Below are 19,519 nucleotides of genomic sequence, written 5' to 3' on the forward strand. Positions count from 1 at the left end.
GAGTTGTTTTGAGTCCTGTTTACAATGTTATCGACCCGCGTAGACCTTCGGATCTCTACGGCACACACAGTGACACTCTGAAGCCAAACCATTGCCAGATTATTTAACCATTATTCTTTTTTTTTTTTTTTTACTAACCAACTCTTCGTTGGCGGACTCTGTCTCAATGTTGTCACTTCAGAGGTGATTGAGTGGAGGAGGGGGTGTTTCGTCTGCGTGTGTGTTGAGTTTCACTCAGAGGGACAGAGCGGGAGAGAGACGGGGCGGGGTTAAGATAAACAGAGGAGAAAAAAGGCATACTGGCAGCTCTACGGAATAAACTTTTAATGCTATGTGAATTTTATCAATATTACGATATAGTCCTATATACTGTATATCTCATAAATTAATATATCAATATTTATTAAAAACTCGATTTGTCGCCCAGCCTTAATTCCACCACTCCTTCCTTCCTGCAGCTGTCAGAGTGTATAACCTGAACATTGGCAGCCAATCCACTGACAACAGTCAGGAATTCTAATGTGAATATGTATACATTGTTTTTTTAATAGTTTTTGTATATGTATATATTCTGTTTTATTGTGCAGTTTCCTATCTGTACTGTGAACGGACCCATGTATATATATCTTCTGTTTATATTCTGCTGAAACTCTGCAAATTTCCCCTTTGTGGGATGAATAAAGGGATATCTTATCTTATGTTATATGTCATCCAACGATAGAAACGCCGCAGCTCTCGCCGTTCACGCGCACACACACGGCTCTGCTCGTCACAGCTTACCTAAAGCTGTGGTGCAGCGACACATCATGTACCGCTACTTGGTTAATACGAGATACACACCAACAAAGTGAACCGGTCTAAGTTCCTCCATCAGATTTACTCAAAATTCCCACAAACATGTTAACAGAGATGAACCTGCAGCAACAATTATGAACTGGAAACTGGACTAAAGCTAACTAAACTAAGCTATCCCACTGAAACATCAGACTGGGCTAAGAGCTGATGCTAAGGACTTCATTAAAGGAAGAGACTAGTAAAAATGATGTCTTACTGTCACTAAACCACACAGAACCACTGACTTACTTTGATACGATTTAGCACTTGGAAGGATAAAAGCTAACATGTCACACATTGTGTGAAATAAATGTTAACATAAAACTAACGTCACTATTCACCCGTCCTGACTTGTGAAACACTATTACATGTGTTCACAGACAAAGCTGGTCCCATTAGACAATAATGTAACTATTGTGATTATTACACCTAAATATCTTGTTAGTGCTGCTCTCAGTAATTAACGAATAAATCATCAAGCTTGATCTGGTTTAAATATAGGAAATCAGAGAGATATTTATCAAACATCACTTAATGCTAATCATTATGAGATGTAACATAAACAAGCTTCAGCTTTTTTTTTTTTTTAGAAAATAATTTAATTATAAATGAGTAAATAAATGAATTGCATACAGTAACACTAATAGAGTGACACACATGCACAAACATATTCCATAAAATATCAGCCCATGAAGAATAGCCCTTAGAGTCAGCAGCTATTGTAGCTTTTTTTAATGTGTCTAGTTTTGATGTATTCAAATTAGGGATTCATTCAACTCCCGATACGATTCGATTCACGATACTGGGTTCACGTTACGATTCTCTCATGATTTATTTTACAAAATGGGACTGTAGACAAATTTTTTTTTGGGAAAAAAACGAGAAAATACGGTACTATTTTCCTTTTATTTTTCATTGTCAAAAGAATTCCTTGATAAACTACTCAAAACAATAAATCTTGAATTAAATAAATAAAGGAATAATACAAATGAAAATGAAGCCTATTAATTTAAATTCTGGTTCTATACTAAACAATGCAAAACTGCACAATAGTTCTTTTTCTTTTAAAAGCGCAACTGAAAATATATTTTGTGCCTTAACAATTGGACTTAAAAAAAAAAAAAAAAACGTGATTGCACTGATTTACATCATATTTGTTTGGACCAGCAGAGGGCGCTGGTAACACAGTGGTCGGTTGGCATGCAGATATCTTGCAGTGAAGAAAAGAAGCTATGCTCGCAGACAGAGCTAACAGAAAAACGTGACTTTTACAGATATTCAAGTAATATTACAGATATTCTTCCAGTGCTAAAGGGGTAATGAATCATTTATTAACATATTTAAGAGTAGAAGGCGGCCAGAAAGAAAGTATTAGCAGATTCCGCCCGCCGCCTACACTTGTGGATAGCGCCCTCTGCTGGTTAAAAAAGTACTGCGATTCAATTTTCAGAAAATCGCCATCAACCGTGATACCTATGAATCGATTTTTAACTGTCTTACGATTAATCGTTACATCCCTAATTCAAATTAATTTGTGTTTGTAAGAAACCTGCTTACACTTTAAGTTGGGAATTGTTTGATTTATTTATTTATTGTTTTTATTTATCATAATTTTTATTGTTACTGTGATAAATACCAGAAATTATCAGGATATTTTTTTTAGTCTATATCACCCATCCCTATTTGACAGTGTTATTTGCTGTTGTGGAATACAAGGGTTGTTTTTCTGTAAAACGTGTTCACCTGGATGTCCAATTTAATATGTTCCCACACTGAACATTTTCAGCCTTTTCTTAGTGCAGTTATTCTCACTTTGGTCGTTGTCACGTCTTTCCAAGCTTCCCGATGCTAAAAACAAACTCTCTCTGCTTCGCTTCCCCCTCCTTCTTCCTTTGCCTGTGTGACGTCAGCGTGTGCGTCACACAAAAATTACCCATGCGACTCACCAAGTTTTGAGCTGTAAAATGTATATTAAACGATTCCTCGGGACAGAAAAAAACCTCTATAATTTTTAAATGCTTTTTTTTAGAACCTTTTTGTTTGTTTTATTGCCTAGCTTGAAATTGAATATTTTCATACATAATCGAGTTACTTTAGTAATTTGAGGAATTGTATTAAACTAGTAAGTTATAGTACCATTTGATAGTGTTGTGGTGGTCAAGACCGGTCTTGGTCTCGAGACCAAATTTTAAAGGTCTTGCTCTTGCCTCGGACTCTGAAGCATTTTGACTCGGTCTTGTCTCGGACTCGGGCTGCCCGGACTCGGGATTTTCCGTCAAGACCGTTCGAGACAAGCACTAATTCCTGCTATTTTTAAACTTTTTTATAATGTGATAACAACACGGAGAAGAACGGGATAAAATAATCCTTTATTCATTATTTAATCCACCCCGTACAATGACCGCAACCTTCCCTAATGTGACTGAGTGATGTGTGTGACACACTCATACATGTGTGGCTACGGTGTCAGGTTGGACCGCGGAGCGCAAAGGAGATATGAACTAATCACCGGTAAAAATCCCAGTAAAACTCCAGAAAACAATCACCAGTAATAAATATTATCTCCCTGGTAAAGACAGTAGCTCTAACAACTGGTAAAATGATAAACTGATGATATTACAGCCTGTGAAGGCTGGATAGGGGACGCACTTACTCTGCTTCTGGGTCCTAGTGCCAGCCGAGCGGTGAAGCCTGTTCCGCTTACCGTGTTTACTGAGGTCCGTGTGTGTTTAGTAAGTCCGTGTGTGTCCGTGTGAAAGTCTGCATGTTTATGCATCTGTCCATCCACTCTTTTCATTATATCCATGTCTTTTAAGGCTTTATTACATAATGTCGGCTGTAGTCCGGGCCGCCGCCATCTTGGATTATGTCGTCACCAGCGCGTCATCGCCGCAGAGTTGCACGAGCATAGAATGAGTCAAATAACTGTAAAGAGGTCTTATATTAGTCTATTATCTTTTTAAAGTGGTTTTTTTGTGGCTTTAGACTCCAATTACATTTATGTATATAATATGTTCCCCACAATATAAACAGGTTCACAACATAATTATTTTTATAGTTTGTTTCCACTGTATCCAGAATAATAATAATTCTCTTTTTTACACTGCTGACAACTTGTTTGTAGTTTTATTTCAGAAAGTTTCACTTTTACAGTTACAGTTGGAAACCTTTGTTAATTGAATATCCTAGTTATATTACAGTAACCAAATTAAACTATATCAACTAAGTGAGTTAATAAAAATAACCTGTGTAAAGGCTTTTTCAAACTAAAAAATTATCTTGTGAAATCTGTGACCTGTTGACCTGCACAACTGAAAGAATCAGAATCGAGAATCATTATTTCTTGGCAGAAATACTTTTAAACACTTGCTGTACATTCAGCTGACATAAAAATCTTGTTTTCAAATATGTAGAATAATTGTGAATTTATCAGTAGCAGTAGTAGTTTTAATATTTTAGTTAATTTTTTTCCAGGCAACTTTTTTTTCCGTCAAATGTATTTAAAATAAACTAAAATTAAAGAGAGAATGTTTTTTAACTGTTGAACCTTGTCATAATTTTATTTATTTATAGATTTTTTTAAATTGAAAAAAAAAAATGTTTATGGTCTTGGTCTCGGCTTGTCTCGGTCTTGGTCTTGACTCTGTCTCGGCTCCCGAAAGTCTTGGTCTTGTCTTGGTCTCGGTGCATTCTGGTCTCGGGCAAGTCTTGTTCTCGGATAGTGCGGTCTTGAACACAACACTACCATTTAAAACAATAGATAAAATAAAACACTTGTTCTTATGCTGTTGTACTCTTTTACATGCAGGCCATCTAGACCAGAGTACAACCAGGTACAACCATTACTTTGAAAAACTTAGGTTGTAACAGTTATTCTGTTACTTTCACACTTTTTGTTTATATGTTCAAAAGAAATTCAGGTGTTATTTACAAAGAGTGGTATTTTAAGCAGCAAGTAGTCTTGAAGACTAAATTGGCTTAATTTATTTGTCCTGGCTGATCAAATAATTTACTTTCATGTTAATATTCTGTCATTTCAGAAGTTTTGAACAACTTCTTTGTAGTTGACCTTTATTTAAATTGATTTAATAAAACATCACAAAAAATACACATTTGATTGTTTATTTGTGACACAAGGAAGTAATCCAAAAGTAATGTAACTTAAATACTTTATTGACACAAATTAAGTAATGTAACTTGTTACTTTTAATTAACTAGTATTTTTTAACTAATTACTTTTTCAAAATAACTTACCTAACACGGTCTATGACCAATATGTTGACCTATCATGATCTGAGGCAAAAATGATTTAATTTCTTTGTGAAGTTTCTCACTTTAGACCACAGCATATGATGCATGAGCTGCATGTAATTAATGAACACAAGCACAAACCTGCATTCCCTGCTGTCCGGCTTCCTCCTGTTGGCTGAGGCTCTCTGCGGTGCAGTGTGCATTAGCAGGCTCTGAGTTAACCGACCAGCTGGTGTATCACCACAATCTTCATCTTTCTCTTCCTCCACTTCCCTCTCACCTCCTCCTCCACCACCACACCTAGGATCAAAATTAGCATTTGAAGGTTTGGTCCAATAATCAGAAACATCTTGTTACTGCCGTGTGCATGCTTCAGTGCTGCTGCACAGAGAAAGGCTCATCTGGGATAGACCTGTCCAATGCAGTTCAATCTTTCCAGATCACAGGCCCTGTTAAATCAAGAGTAAAGTAGCAACACAAAGCCATAAGATCTTCTCACCTCCACTCCTCATCCTCAGTGAGTGTGGGCAAGTAGCCCGGCACAGTCTTTGTCTGTCCAGAGGAAGGGCTCTGATCACTGGGATTAGGTTTGGGGCTCTCTCCTCCTGTTCGAGTGTACTCCAAGTAGAGATCGGACTTGAGGAACAAAGGGTAGGTGTTCTCCTCCATCATAGCCTGAATCTCCGTCTGAGCCTGGAATACACACATACACACACACATAGTAGTCACACGTTGACTTGATGTCAAACTAAATTATAGAATATTTGAATTTAGGGGTGTCCTGATCCAATATCAATATTGGTCCTATAACAGCCTGAAAACGAATATCAGATATCGGATTCAAATTTCCAATTTTTATTCAATTGTAGAAAACTGTAGGTATTATGTTGAAGGTTAAAATGTATGTAACCACTTAGTTAATAATAAATGGGTCAGTTTTTCTCATACCTACTGTTACTATTGTTCTCTGTTTGAGTAACATCACTTGATCGAGCCTTTTCTAACATTCCACACGACAAAATAAGTAATTTTAATTTTCTTATTAAAGAAAAAAAAGTAATAAAAGTATGTATGACTCATGCTGATATCAGATCAATATCGGTATCGGCCGATACGCAAGGCTGCAACAGTTACAGGAAGTTACATCTGGTTGGTTTGGAATCATGTCCATATGAAACACCTCAAGGTTCATGGAAAAAAAACGACCTGACAACATGGCCAGATCTCCAATGGCCTGCTATTTACGAGTAGCTCATTAATGCCCTGGCATCTACACAATGGAGGAGATGAGGACTTACAAAAGCTTGGATGCATATATTTTCTTTAAAGGAGACATATCATGCCTTTAAGTCCTTTTTTTTTTTTTTACATATAAATCATTATTGTTATTTACAGCTTACCAAAGTGCTCTGTTCGTCATCTCCAAAGATAGAAGGAATTGAACCCTCAATCAGACGAAGTCTTTCGGCAAATCCTTCTTTATACTGGCGGAGGTTGCAGAAGCAGTCATCTGCTTCGCGCTATCGCGCACAATAATGTGCGCGAAGCACATTATTGTGTGCTTCGCGCACACAATAATGACCTTACCCACAGATGTGGGTACATTTCCGTGAAAAATAAAACTCAACCAGGCACTTCGAAAAGGTTCTGATGCTGGGAGACGGTGTAATGAAGCGTGTGGGTTACGACATCCAACAACCGAACATTTTGATTTCTCCTCTCGTAACTTCGGCATCCTTGAGCGTGGACTACAAAATCACAGCGAGAAATAAAAATGGCGGATTGCTCGAAGTGTTGGGCCTGGAGTTGATGTACTAATTTGGCAGTTCCGCTTCAAATACTGTGACGTAATAGTTCAAAAAACGTAATAGAGAATAGAAAAATCAAAACAGATTGAAAAATATGACCAAAACAGAATATAAAGATATCTACGGAGCACCTGAAGAGACTAATTTGATTTTTTCTGTACTTCTAAACAATCTAAATATACAACAAAATGAATTTAAGGGCTAAAAAAGTGGATTTAGCATGATATGTCCCCTTCAAGGTAGGCTTATGTATGTGTTTCTGTGTCTATAAAGGCCTGTGTCATTGTGATAATTGGCTCGTTACGCGTTGTGGCTATGCTAGGCTAGCGCCGCTAATAATATAATAATACAGCCTAAATTAAAACATAAATGGGTATATGAAGCACATTTGTTTATTTAATATACCTACAGTTCATATACAAGTCAACGCATTGCATATTTACTGTTAATTTCACGTTGCTTGTCTTCAAGTTAGACATAATAGCCATAAACATTTCAGTCATTACTGAATAAATTACAATTTAAATGTAGGCTAATTCATAATCAATGTCATAAAATCAGTCAGGAAGAAATTAGATCCCCAAAATACACAACCTACCATTAACGAACTGTCTACTGCAAACATGCGACCACTTTGATTTTGGGCCCCATGTACCGTATTTTTCGGACTATAAGGCGCACCGGATTATAAGGCGCACTATCGATGAATGGACCTGACTATTTTAATACATAAAATAAAAGAAATAAAATAGTCAGATAAGTCAAACTTTATTTAACTGTTTCAGTGAACTTTAAGAGATCTTTACGCTTGGTTTTCATATAATGAAAAAAAATTCTCAAAACTTTTCAACCAAGATTTGTGTCACAGTTTATTCTACAACAGTTTAAGGTTGATGTTTAAATCATAGATCAGTGTACAAAAACAGTTTACTGCATTCAGTCTAATCCGGTGTGTTATTCGAGATTACTCCCTTATATTCAGCTTTGTATGTTTTGGACACAAGCAGTGGAAACAACCTTGAGTATAAATGACGTAGCTGAATTTGTCTCCTCCCACAATTCATGACCGACTTTAGGACATTGCAGACATATTCAATTGAAATAATTGGCCTGAATTATGATAATTTATTCCATGTACTTCATTAGTAAAGTAACTAGTAACTTACCAGTACATACTTTAGAGTTGACATTACAGAAGTAGCTCAAATCTAGTAGCCTACATTTAAACCATTTCAAAAATACAATGTAAAATAAAAACAACCAACAAATACATTAATTTTTCTTACCAGATACATAAAGGGACAATATCGATAAAAACACTTTTTTCACAAAATGTAAGTGCCTGTTTTAGACAATAACTTCAATTAATTTTTTTAAGCAGAGGCCATATTTGTGAAAGTTCTTTTCCTCCTACGTGCTTCTGAACCTGGAATAAGTGCAGCTCTTCTATAAGGGGAAACATTATATTGCAATAGAAGTTTGAACTCAGTTACAATTTAATCTACACACACTCAAAATATTGCAGAACAGACTCCCAGAAATAATCTATCAAAACTGACACTGTCACAGGGAGGGGGCGTATCACACAAGCACCACAAAGGATTGATCATTAGCATTTCAACACTGATGACAGATGATGACGACGACGACTAATCATTTCAATGCAGGAATGTAAGGTTAATAAAACCAGGCTTTCCACACAAACAAACGTTAATATGTGGGGAAAAAGAGAGATTTTAACTGTGTCTCAGACAGAGGAATGTGTCCAATTTTCACGCTGCACTAATGTGATGAATAATCTGATCAAATCAACCTGTTGCATTGTTTATAAACTAAGGCTTTTCAAATTAAAAGTGCACTTTATCATTTTCACGAATTTTAATTACATTTACAAGCGTTAGGAAAACTCCATGTTCCGTGATTTCTAAACAGCCCAAAAATAATGACATCATGGCCCAGTCCCTCCTTTTCTTCAGACCGCCTTCATTCATTGGTTGATTTATGCACGGTGGCCGTGTCAGGAGCCTGGACTGGAGAATAATGGACACTAAACGCAACCGATCATATAACTTTGACAGTATTAAAAAATGTGTAATCATGAAATTAATTGTATGTCATGATGATGAAACTCAGCAATATTAAATCAATTTCTACACAGCTTAAAACTGTTTAAGTCGCTTTCATATGTCGATTATTATAATGATTTGTTTATGTTTAATGTCCACTTAATGTATTTTGTATTAATGGTAGATGCAGATGATGCTATCAGCAATTCCTGTGATTGTTGGCACTCTGATCAAAAGCAAGAAACTGGGTCCTGGGATCACAGCACAAATTAAAAGGCAGACCTGGGAACACATTGCCCGGCAAATCAATACGTTGCTCCTTCTCTTTGTGTGCACAAGCAACCAGTATGAGAAGCGCTGCTACATGCTGAAACCCAAAACAAGAGCGGAGATTGCAGCACACAAGCAAAGTTTTTCTCAAGCAGGTGAATATTGTAAGTTACCATTAAGGCTATGGCTGCTGATACTGATTACTTTCATATTAATAATTGTGTGAGGCTGTAATAGACTAATTGAGCTATCTTTTGACAGAGGTTGGGACAGACCCAAGTCATCACTGCTACCCTGTTGCATTTTTTCCATATAGGTATCGCAAATTTGTGATGCTCTTTTTTAAAGGCGTAATTCCGTTACTACACTGTGTGGGAAAAGTACACTGATGAGGTCAACCACAAACATTATCCCCGCATGATCAAGCCGGTAGCGTGTCATTCAGTCACTGAGAATAGTTATTGTGATAAGGGAAGAATTCTATATCTTTTTCTGAGTTAAAAGATAAAAGGTTTTAGTGGCAAATAAGCCAGAAAAAAAAAAAAGATGCTCAGGTTGTCAAAGGAATTTCTTAAGTCCATCTAAGTCTAAATTGTATTTTAAGTGTTGTAAATAGGGATGTAACGATTCACTCAACTCCCGATATGATTCGATTCACGATACTGGGTTCACGATACGATTCTCTCACTATTTATTTTACAAAATGGGACTGTAAACAAATGATGACTGAAAAATATTCCTTTATTTTTTGGGGGGAAAAAAATACTGTAATATTTTCCTTTTATTTTTCATTGTCAAAAGAATCCCTTGATAAACTATTCAAAATGCAATTTAACTAAAAATAAATCTTGAATGAAATAAATAAAGGAATAATACAAACGAAGAAGAAGCCTATTAATTTAAATTCTGGTTCTATAGTAAACAATGCAAAACTGCATAATAAATCTTTTTCTTTTTAAAAGTGCAACTGAAAATGTATTTTGTGCCTTAACAATTGGACTTTAAAAAAACAAAAAACAGTCAGTGTACTGTATTTACGTCAAATATTAGTTTGGACCAGCAGAGGGCGCTGGAAACTCAGAGGTCGGTTGGCATGCAGATATTCTAGCAGTGAAGAAGAGATGCTATGCTAGCAGACAGAGCTAAACGTGACTTTTACAGATATTCAAGTAATATTACAGATATTCTTTCGGTGCTAAAGGGGTAAGAAATTATCTATGAACATGTTTAAAAGTAGAAGGCGGCCAGAAAGAAAGTAGTAGGAGATTCCGCCCACCGACAACACTTCTGGACAAGAAAAGGTAAATTTCTGCTGTTAAAAAAAAGTACTGTAATTCAATTTTCAGAGTATTGATGTGAACTGTGATACTTATGAATCGATTTTTAACAGCCTTACAATTAATCGTTACATCCCTAGTTGTAAGTGGGTATATATGTTGCTATCGGCTGCCCTCTCCTCTCCCTAAAGGACATTTACAGGGCCCTATAAAATCTGTTTTATTTTTTCCCAAATTCTCTATTTTCCACTTTCATTTTTTTTTATTCTGTTTTTTTTTTAATTTTTTTTAGAAATATTTGTAATTTTTAAAGAAAATATTCATTTTTAGCTCCTGAGAGGAAACAAAATGAATACTAATAAATAAAAAAAAAAAAATGTATGTCAAAAATAAAATAAGATACAATTAATTAAAAGGTAGCTATAAGTTGTAGTGACATGGATTATTCTGACTGTTCTTTTTTAATTATTTATATGTCATATAAAGATGTATGAGAACAGCATTAATGTCACCATATTTCCTCTCGGTTTACTGAATCTGAGCAGGTTTATTGATTAAGTTTTGATCAACTTAGTTTAAATTAACCTAATTTAAATTATCCTATCTTCTGTAGCTCTGATGAGATGTTGTTAGAATGTAACATTCTAATAACGTTGCTCCAACTGACTTTTATTTTGTAAACTGGAAGTTCCCACTGAAACCAAAAGGGCAAAAGGCTAGAATAAAAAAAATAAAGAACAACACGGACTGAGTTATTCTTAGTTAGCCAGACACAACAGCTCGAGCACTGAGCGGGGAAATATGATTAAAGCTGATCACGTTCTCACGGAGCGCCGCTGTGGTAAAGTTAGACGGGAACTGGAGGCTCTGTATTTCGGAGTCACTAATGATTTGCGTTGTTTTAGAGGGTGTTAGTGGTGGTTTAAGATGAGTTTAATGCACCCAGGACAAGAGGAGGGAGGGCGGTGCACCTAATAAGTGGTCCCCGGAAACATTTCCCCATAAAAAAAATGTTCTTTGCCCCAAAGTATTCGTGTTTCATGTTGATTCTGTCCATTTCCGCATTTAACCATTTTCATTGGTCGATTCCGTGATTCCGTCTGTGATTCCGCAGATTTTATAAGGGCCCTACTCAATGATTATTGATGGGATGTGGGTCAAACTGTAAAGTTAAAATACTTGTCATATAATTTTTTTTCAAACCTAAACTCTGCTGTGATCATTACTTATTATCACCCTACATTGTGTTCAAGTGCAAATTTTTCTGTGAAGTTTGTTTTAAATAAGTTATTTCAGGTTGAAATATGAGATTTTACATATATTACAATGATTGACAGCCAATAATTGGGCAGCGCGCTCAATGGGCAGGGCGTGTTACCAGGGCTCCTCCTGCAGGACCTTACCACACAGGAACCGTGTGTCTCGACTTCAGAGTTGATAGAAAATAAGTCATATTTCTTTATAAATTAGCATTTTATTTTTCAAAATGTTAAATATTAACCATATGTGACTGTTGTTGACTTTGGGAGGTTTAAAATAGCATGATATAGATCCTTTAAGTACAGCTTTCACCCTGGCTTTCATCTGTTTGGCATGTTGCCCTCTGGCAGACGCTACAGGTCTGTCAGAGCACGGACAAACAGATTCAAGGACAGCTTCATCCCCAAAGCCATAGCCACACAGAACCTGGTCATGCATTGACCGCCCCAGGTCCCACCTTTGCCACGCACACAAACCATTTCGTACTGTGAATATTATGTTTTTATACTTCTGCAATAGTTTACATTCTGTTCTGTGCAATATTTATATTTTTGCTATAGTTTACTTCATTCATACTGTGCAATATTTATATTTTACTAGTACAGTGCCCGTCGGAAGTATGCATTCATGTGGGAGCATAAGGAGTATATTTGAGGGTGCAAAATGTGGGTGCAATTTTCCTGGTTTAATTCTATGGGACATGCACATGACTTCATCATCACTTTTATATTTTTTTGTTGGGTGTATTTTTCTGTAACATATGTTTTTTGGAGTCATGTGTATTTGTGTATCTTTTTGTTGTGTTTTTCTGCATAAATGTTTGCTGTTTTTTTGTTACTTTTTTTTTGTAATGTATGTTTTTTGGAGTTGTGTATTTTTGTATAATTATTGTTTTTGTTGCTATTGAAGTGTAATTCAGGAGTCATTTTTTTGTATAAATATTCAGTTTTGTGTATTTTGAGCCATTTTCACAATGTAATGTATGTTTTTTTAAGTCTAGTACAGTGCCCGTCGGAAGTATGTATTCATATAGTGGGCGCTTAAGTAGAGTTGTCAATTATGAGCATAATAACAACATACTCTAGCATTATAAAGGGGTACATTTGCAGGTGCACAGTAAAATAGCGTATGCAATTTTCCTGGTTTAATTCTATGAGACATGCGCATGATGAATGTGTTGTTTTTTTTTTTTAAATTCATTTTTATATTTTTTTTGTTTGGTGTATTTTTCTGTAATATATGTTTTTTGGAGTCACTGTGTGTGTTTTTTGAGCCTTTTGTATATTTTTGTGCATTTCTGTTGTCGTTTTGTGTACTTCCTGTATAAATATTGTTTATTGTTTTACGTCATTTTTGCATTTTTTGTATAATTATTGTTTTTTATTGCATTTGTAGTGTGATTCAGGAGTCATTTTGTATCTTTTAGTGTAGTTTTTCGCATCTCTGTTGTCTTTTGTGTATTTTTTATATAAATCATTAGTTTTGTGTATTTTGAGTCATTTTCATATTTTTGTTGTTTGGTGTGTGTTTGGGGGGGAGGGGGGGTGAAACCATTCTAAATTCATGCGTACCAGTCCATCCACGTGTACCTGCCTAACTTTCACTAAACTTATCTATTGTCAGTAGTTAGGTGTAGTGGCAGGTGTGACGTGTGTGAAGCTGCCGCAATCATCAGGTGACCTTCACTATGTAGCAACATGTAAACACTTAGATTTGACTCAGAGCGTAACACTGCAGTCACTACCACCCTATGGACGGGTGTCGTGACAGACTGTAACCAGACTAAATGGTGGTCCGTTATACACTCACATACCTGCACGCATGTCACGTAGACGGTGATCGATAGTGAAGCGCACCTGATCGATGTGTGTGTGTGAGACTCTCTACCTGGACTCTAATCTCCTCCGTTGGGTCTCACACATACGCCGCGAAGAAATGTGCAGCTTTCAACACAGCAGCCATTGCCGTCAATAACTTCCGCGTGAGGTCTGTCCGGTCTAAATAGCGTACGATCAAGCTAACATGAAAATAAACGTTTTGAAACATTATCACCAATAAGGAACAGTAAGAAGTGTGTTTCCTCAAAAGAGAAGTCCACGGGAGCGCACTACCACGCTACGGACGTGTGTCGTGACACAGACTGTAACCAGAGTAAATGGTGGTCCCTTATACAGCTTCCGGGTGAGGTCCGTCTAAATAGCGTTAGGTCAAACTAACATGAAAATAAACGTTTCGAAACGTCATCACCAATTAAGGAATAGTAAAAAAAGAAAAAGTATGTTTCCTAAAGAGAAGTCCACAGAAGCTCTGGCACACACCGGAAGTGAGCTGTGCTGTGAAATAGATATAGATGGTGCGCTAGCGCCCCCTCACACCCTGAGGTCAAAAGCTGAAAAGGTTTCATTTTGGGGCCGCCCAGAAGTGAAATAAAATTAAAATAAACATTTTGAAATGACCAAATTACTCCAAAATAACAGATACACACACCCGGGGTATTTGGAACCCGTCGACCAAGTTTCAGGTTCAGGCACAGGCACACGCACACACACCTTGAATTATAGTATAGATATTTCTGCAATAGTTTCACATTTCATAGTGTGCAAATATTTATATTTTCATATTTCTGCAATAGTTTACATTTCATACTGTGCAAATATTTTCTTTATATTTCTGCAATATCTATTCAAAAGGTACTATGCTGCTACCTGTAAATAATTCCTACCATACATAGCCCATCTTACCTTAATTGGGTACTTAAGCCAAATAATTTTGTTGTACAATTATATAATGAAAATAAAGGCATTCTATTCTATATGTAAAACTATGTACACTTTATTATATACTTTTGAAACCTACATGTAAAAGATGGTGATTGAGTCTCAAAGAAATATTCATGGATTTTCCAGGTTTATTTGATTTAATATTTTTTTTTTAAGAAAAAGGACTTATAAGATCATAGGCATTTATTTACTTTATTATTTTATCTGTGGAATAGTGTTGTATGCCACCCTTTGTAAACTTTGTGTGATTGTCTGTTAAAAACACTTAGGTTTAGGATGTTTTGTGAATTACTTTTATCTTACCAAGGAAAAATGTGAAGACATTTGTAAGAACGACATCACTAAGAGCTACTTTTAGCCTTAGGTTGCTTTGTGAATACAGGCACAGGAATCTAGGAAAACTTCTATGCACTGTCCTGTATCAAGATAATTAATTTCACAGTACTTTTTAATGTGGATAAAAAGTTACTGAAGCGATACTGATTTAATTGTTCTAAATTATCAATATCATCCTTGAATCGTATCGACAACTATGAATCGAATAGTTAAAACAAATCATTACACCCCTAATTTAAATTAATAAAGAAAATCATTATTTTGGTTACCTGTTCAAACATTGCAGGGTCTGGATGTGTCTTTCCCACACAGTCTCTGATGAAGCTCTTGGTGGCTGCTTTGATCTGCCGGGAGACAATCCCACTTCCATCTACAATGTACTTCCTGTAGATGGCCTTGGCCAGCTTTGCCTTCTTGTCTTGGTTGGTCTTTCTGAACCCTGAGCAGGCAAACCAGAAGTCCAGGAGGTCTGCACACCCTTCTTGACATAGGAAGTTTCTGAACAGCTGGATGCCTTCCTGGTCGTCAAGAAGAGAGTGAAGCGACTCGGCCCATTTCAGGTACGGTGGAGTTGGTGAAGCTGAGCCCTCTGGTTCATACCCCAAATCCAGGTCAGAGCGGCGTGGCGTTGCAGACGAGGAGGAGGGCATGTAACCCGACAGGTCCCCCATTTTAGATGAAGATGGTGCAGGGTAGCCCAGGGTTTGGGAATGGGTGGTGGGACGAGCATTGACAGACTGGATCGGAAGATCCACATCAGACCCCTCCTCACCAGGAACTGGGGGACGTGGAGCATCCTCAGTAAAGTGGGTAGGGCCATTAAGAGGGGCCACTACCCCACCACCACCCCTGTACCCCATTCCAGGTAATTCTCTGACAACGCTCATGTCTCTGATTACACAAGGAAGAGGTCAGATCTTCCTTTGTGCCAATGACTTTGCTGGCAAACAATTCAACCTGGAATGAAAACAAGGAAACCAGTTACTTTGACAATACATGCACAATACAAGCAATGCATAACTAAATGAAATGCACTAAACCAACTCACAGTACATTACAATGTGGGAAGAAGGTTACAAACATTTAGAAAGATGACAAGGCAACAAACAGACTGAAGATGTGATATTATAATGCAATTATTAAAAAAAAAATATATATATATATATATTAGGAACTAAATACACACAATATTGTAAACGTTACATCCCTTTAACCAGTGTTTCTCAAATTGGGGTATGCGATGGCACTACAGGGGGTACTTGAGAGAGAGAGAGGAAATTGAAAGCATTAAAAATATGGGGTTTGAGGTTTATATTTAGTTAAAAATGATAATAACAATTTTAACATGAACTGAAAATCCAAAGGTCAGGCTTGGTCCCACACCAGGCGGGAGATGACTTAAATGATAGAAATTACAGAAATACATCTATTCAGGAGGCACTAAATACTGTTTCATTCCACAAAATAGGATTTTTTTTAAATGTGTGTTAACATTTACTCATTCCATCATTATGCTCTATAGTTGTTTGTTGTTGTTTTTCTTATATGTCAGTGTATAAGATTAAGTGACCAGGGGAGGGGGGATAGACAACCACCAACACCAACTGAGACACAAAACAGTAAGCCAAGAAAAATCTTAATAACAAAATGTAGTGATCAATAACAAAGCAGCTTAAACAAGTTGCAGTGGGGACCAGTTTTTGGTCGAGGAGATTATCACTGACATGTCTTGGTTTGCAGTGGCTATGAAAAAAGTTCTTGCCTTACAGCTGAAGTGTTGGTGGAGAGGGTCAGAGTATGTATGGGGTTGATTATCAGCTTTTAAGACGACAGTTCCATGCTCCCAACTTTGTGGGAAGAATGTTTGGAGGGTGTCATTTCCCCTATTAACCCAATACTCAAATTTTGCCCAAGTCAAGGTCCATGTAGACGTGGATGAACAAGTTTAGTGTGGAGAGAATTTAGCAGCTTGCAGAAAGGGATCTCCTTAACCATTTAAACAAACACCTTGGAGCTTAAATGATGTGGAGAATGACTCTGTGAAAATCGGTCAAAACTGCTTTCAATCACAAAATATAATAATAATTAAAAAAAAAATCTATTTCTTTTTCAAAAAAAATTAAGAAAGAACCCCCTTCTAAGCAGAGTTAAAGCAGATGTTGCTGTATATGGTAGATTTATATCGCAGCGACAGATCAGGAATGGCTTCGTAGTACACTGAAGGTCCAATGAAGTAAATTCAGACATCCTAAAAGTTAAAGCGGAACAGTTATTACTTATTCCATACACAGTCGGTCGCTTAAGGTGAACTGACGTTTCAGTCTGGTCCAAACCAGTTCTGATCCGAGTCTTCCAAAGTTTTGAAACTTTTTTATCGTTTTGTTGACGCTTCAATGCTGCCTTTACCGCCTGTCCTCTCGAAAGCTGGACATCATTTCTCAAAGCAGTCACTAAAGTGGACGGGCTCAGACAGCTCGCTAGCCTTGCAGCAATGCCACCAGCACTGCCAACTCTTTGAAGTGAGAATCTCATTCATCTTGGCCTGCAAAGACGGTGGGGGATGGGTGCAGAAACAAACTCTACAACCACACAAGACGGGCCTGTACCGTAAAACACTCCAACATTGGCACAAACTACCGATTCAGCCACACAGAGGAAACTCATGTCCAAGTTACGCAAACTTTGTGTGTGGTTAAGCCAAAAGAAGCAGATGAATTGCGATCAAAGCATACAAGAAAGCCAGGGCACGTTTTCCTGCCTGCTCGCACAGTGCTGGTTTGGGTTAGCATGTTAGCTGCTAGCCGTTAGCTTGGAGCGTTCCCGTCCCATGTTATCCACTAAAGTGCGCGACCTACCGTCTCTGGAAGGCCGGTCCCCGTATTCTGCTGCATTGGGGATTCTGGCGCGAACAGTGGGCTCCAAAACGCATCATATGGATAGCTTTCAGGGATGAAATGTAAAAAAAAATAAGCCGACGTCTTGCCCTTAACTCCCCATGGTGGTTGGTCTCAGAGCAATAATACAGAGCGAGAGGGTACGTGCGTGCATGCCGAAGTGGAGGACGGCCCTAGAACTGCGGCCAATAGACATTACACACACACGCGCGCGCACACACACGCAGAGAGAACACGTTTCTTCTACAGACAACACAGCAAACCTATCACATATCATCATATTCTTGGAAGTCACAAGTACCCACACCAATAACAGACCATTGTTTGTAAGACCATTGTTTTTAACTTTCATTAGTAAACTTGCCTTTTACGTCAAAATAGTTATCAAAGTGTGGGGAAAAAAATAAATAAATAAATAAAAATAAAATAAAAAAAAAATATATATATATACACATTTGGCTTTACGCCAATCTGATCCGCTGTATATGATCGGCCGATATTTTGCATTTTATGCAATTAATTTAATCGGCTGTAATGTCTTAATTCGCAGATTTGATCAATGACGTCATTGTCGTGATGAAACTTTCTGTAGATGCTCGGTTTGCATTGTTTTAGCCATCTCAGTTACACCAAAGACTTGTTTGCTTTACGTGACATGGCTTTTTTTCACTCACATTTGTGCACAACAGTGAAAACCTATGAGGGAATGGCAAAAATGTCCATCGATTGGAACAAAGCGGCTGTGTTGGGATTGGAATCAATGCAACATTTACAAAAAAAGAGCTTTTGGTACCACTCCGTTTTCTCCCACAGTGCAAAAATATACATTAGGTTCTATTTCATAATATTTTGTGAGATGTCTTATGGGATGCACTACCATCTGCAGCCCTCAGAAGCATTTTTCTCAATCTGCCAATCCTGATTGGCTGGTGAAACGTGTCCATCCGCCAGGGACACTCCCACCTCCTATGAGAGGAGGTGGCGGATGGGCACATCATTCAAACACCTATTCTCACTCTCAAGCATATCTTGCATCTTCTACCACCTCAACTGTCCACAGACGAATCTTCTTTAGACTCTGTCGACGGACGCTAATAGGACTGGACACACTTGCTTTGTGGACCACACCAGGTCAAAAAAAAGCCAGTGCTTACCATGCCTCCGCTTGGTCGGCGCTGTCCCCGTTTGACGCCACACCATGGTCTCGAATCTCCGGGCATTGGCACACCAGCCGACTGCTCAGCTCCAACGCTGCCCCCAACATTCCTGACGGTCCGGTGCACGTTGGCCCACCTCGTGAGGGGTCACACTCCAGTGGACTGCCCAGCTCCACTCTCGACACACCATGGTCCCGAGGTTCCAGATGCCAGCTCACCAGCTGTCGTCTCGAGCCCAACACTGCCCTTGACGACTCCGGTTTGGTGCACGTTGGTCCTCCTCGCGGACGTTCACACTCCAGTGGATGGCCGGTCTCCACACTTGATGCCACACCATGGTATTCGAGCTTCCAGACACCAGCACACCAGCTGTTGTCTCGAGCCCAATGCTGTTCCTAGACGTTCGTTTACGCTTTGGTGCACGTTGGCCCGCATCACGCAAGCCGCCACGTGGTAGCATTGGGCTATCCACCTGTTCTCCCTGCCTGCTCCAACGCAAAAATGGAGGCCAAGGCTCCTCTCACCAACGGGCCGGGAGGCTCTGAGGCACGCCTCTGCCAATGCAGAAATAAAATCTCCAGCAAGG

At 38.0% G+C, this 19,519-nt stretch overlaps 1 protein-coding gene across 1 annotated transcript in view; it reads right to left on the reverse strand.

Moving 5' to 3' along the window:
• LOC114472237 (axin-1-like) overlaps positions 1-17,961 on the reverse strand; it is a 41,176-nt gene extending 23,215 nt beyond the window's left edge. The window contains exons 1-4 of the mRNA XM_028461432.1: positions 17,738-17,961; positions 15,152-15,839; positions 5,585-5,778; positions 5,227-5,385 (exon numbers count right to left, since the gene is read on the reverse strand). Coding sequence (XP_028317233.1) covers positions 5,227-5,385; positions 5,585-5,778; positions 15,152-15,769 — 971 coding nt within the window. The 5' untranslated portion in view covers positions 15,770-15,839; positions 17,738-17,961. The remainder of the gene's footprint in view (positions 1-5,226; positions 5,386-5,584; positions 5,779-15,151; positions 15,840-17,737) is intronic.
• Positions 17,962-19,519: the final 1,558 nt, after the last annotated feature.

The sequence above is a fragment of the Gouania willdenowi genome, chromosome 1 (genome assembly GCF_900634775.1).
Source record: "Gouania willdenowi chromosome 1, fGouWil2.1, whole genome shotgun sequence".
In the NCBI taxonomy this organism is placed as follows: Eukaryota; Metazoa; Chordata; class Actinopteri; order Blenniiformes; family Gobiesocidae; genus Gouania; species Gouania willdenowi.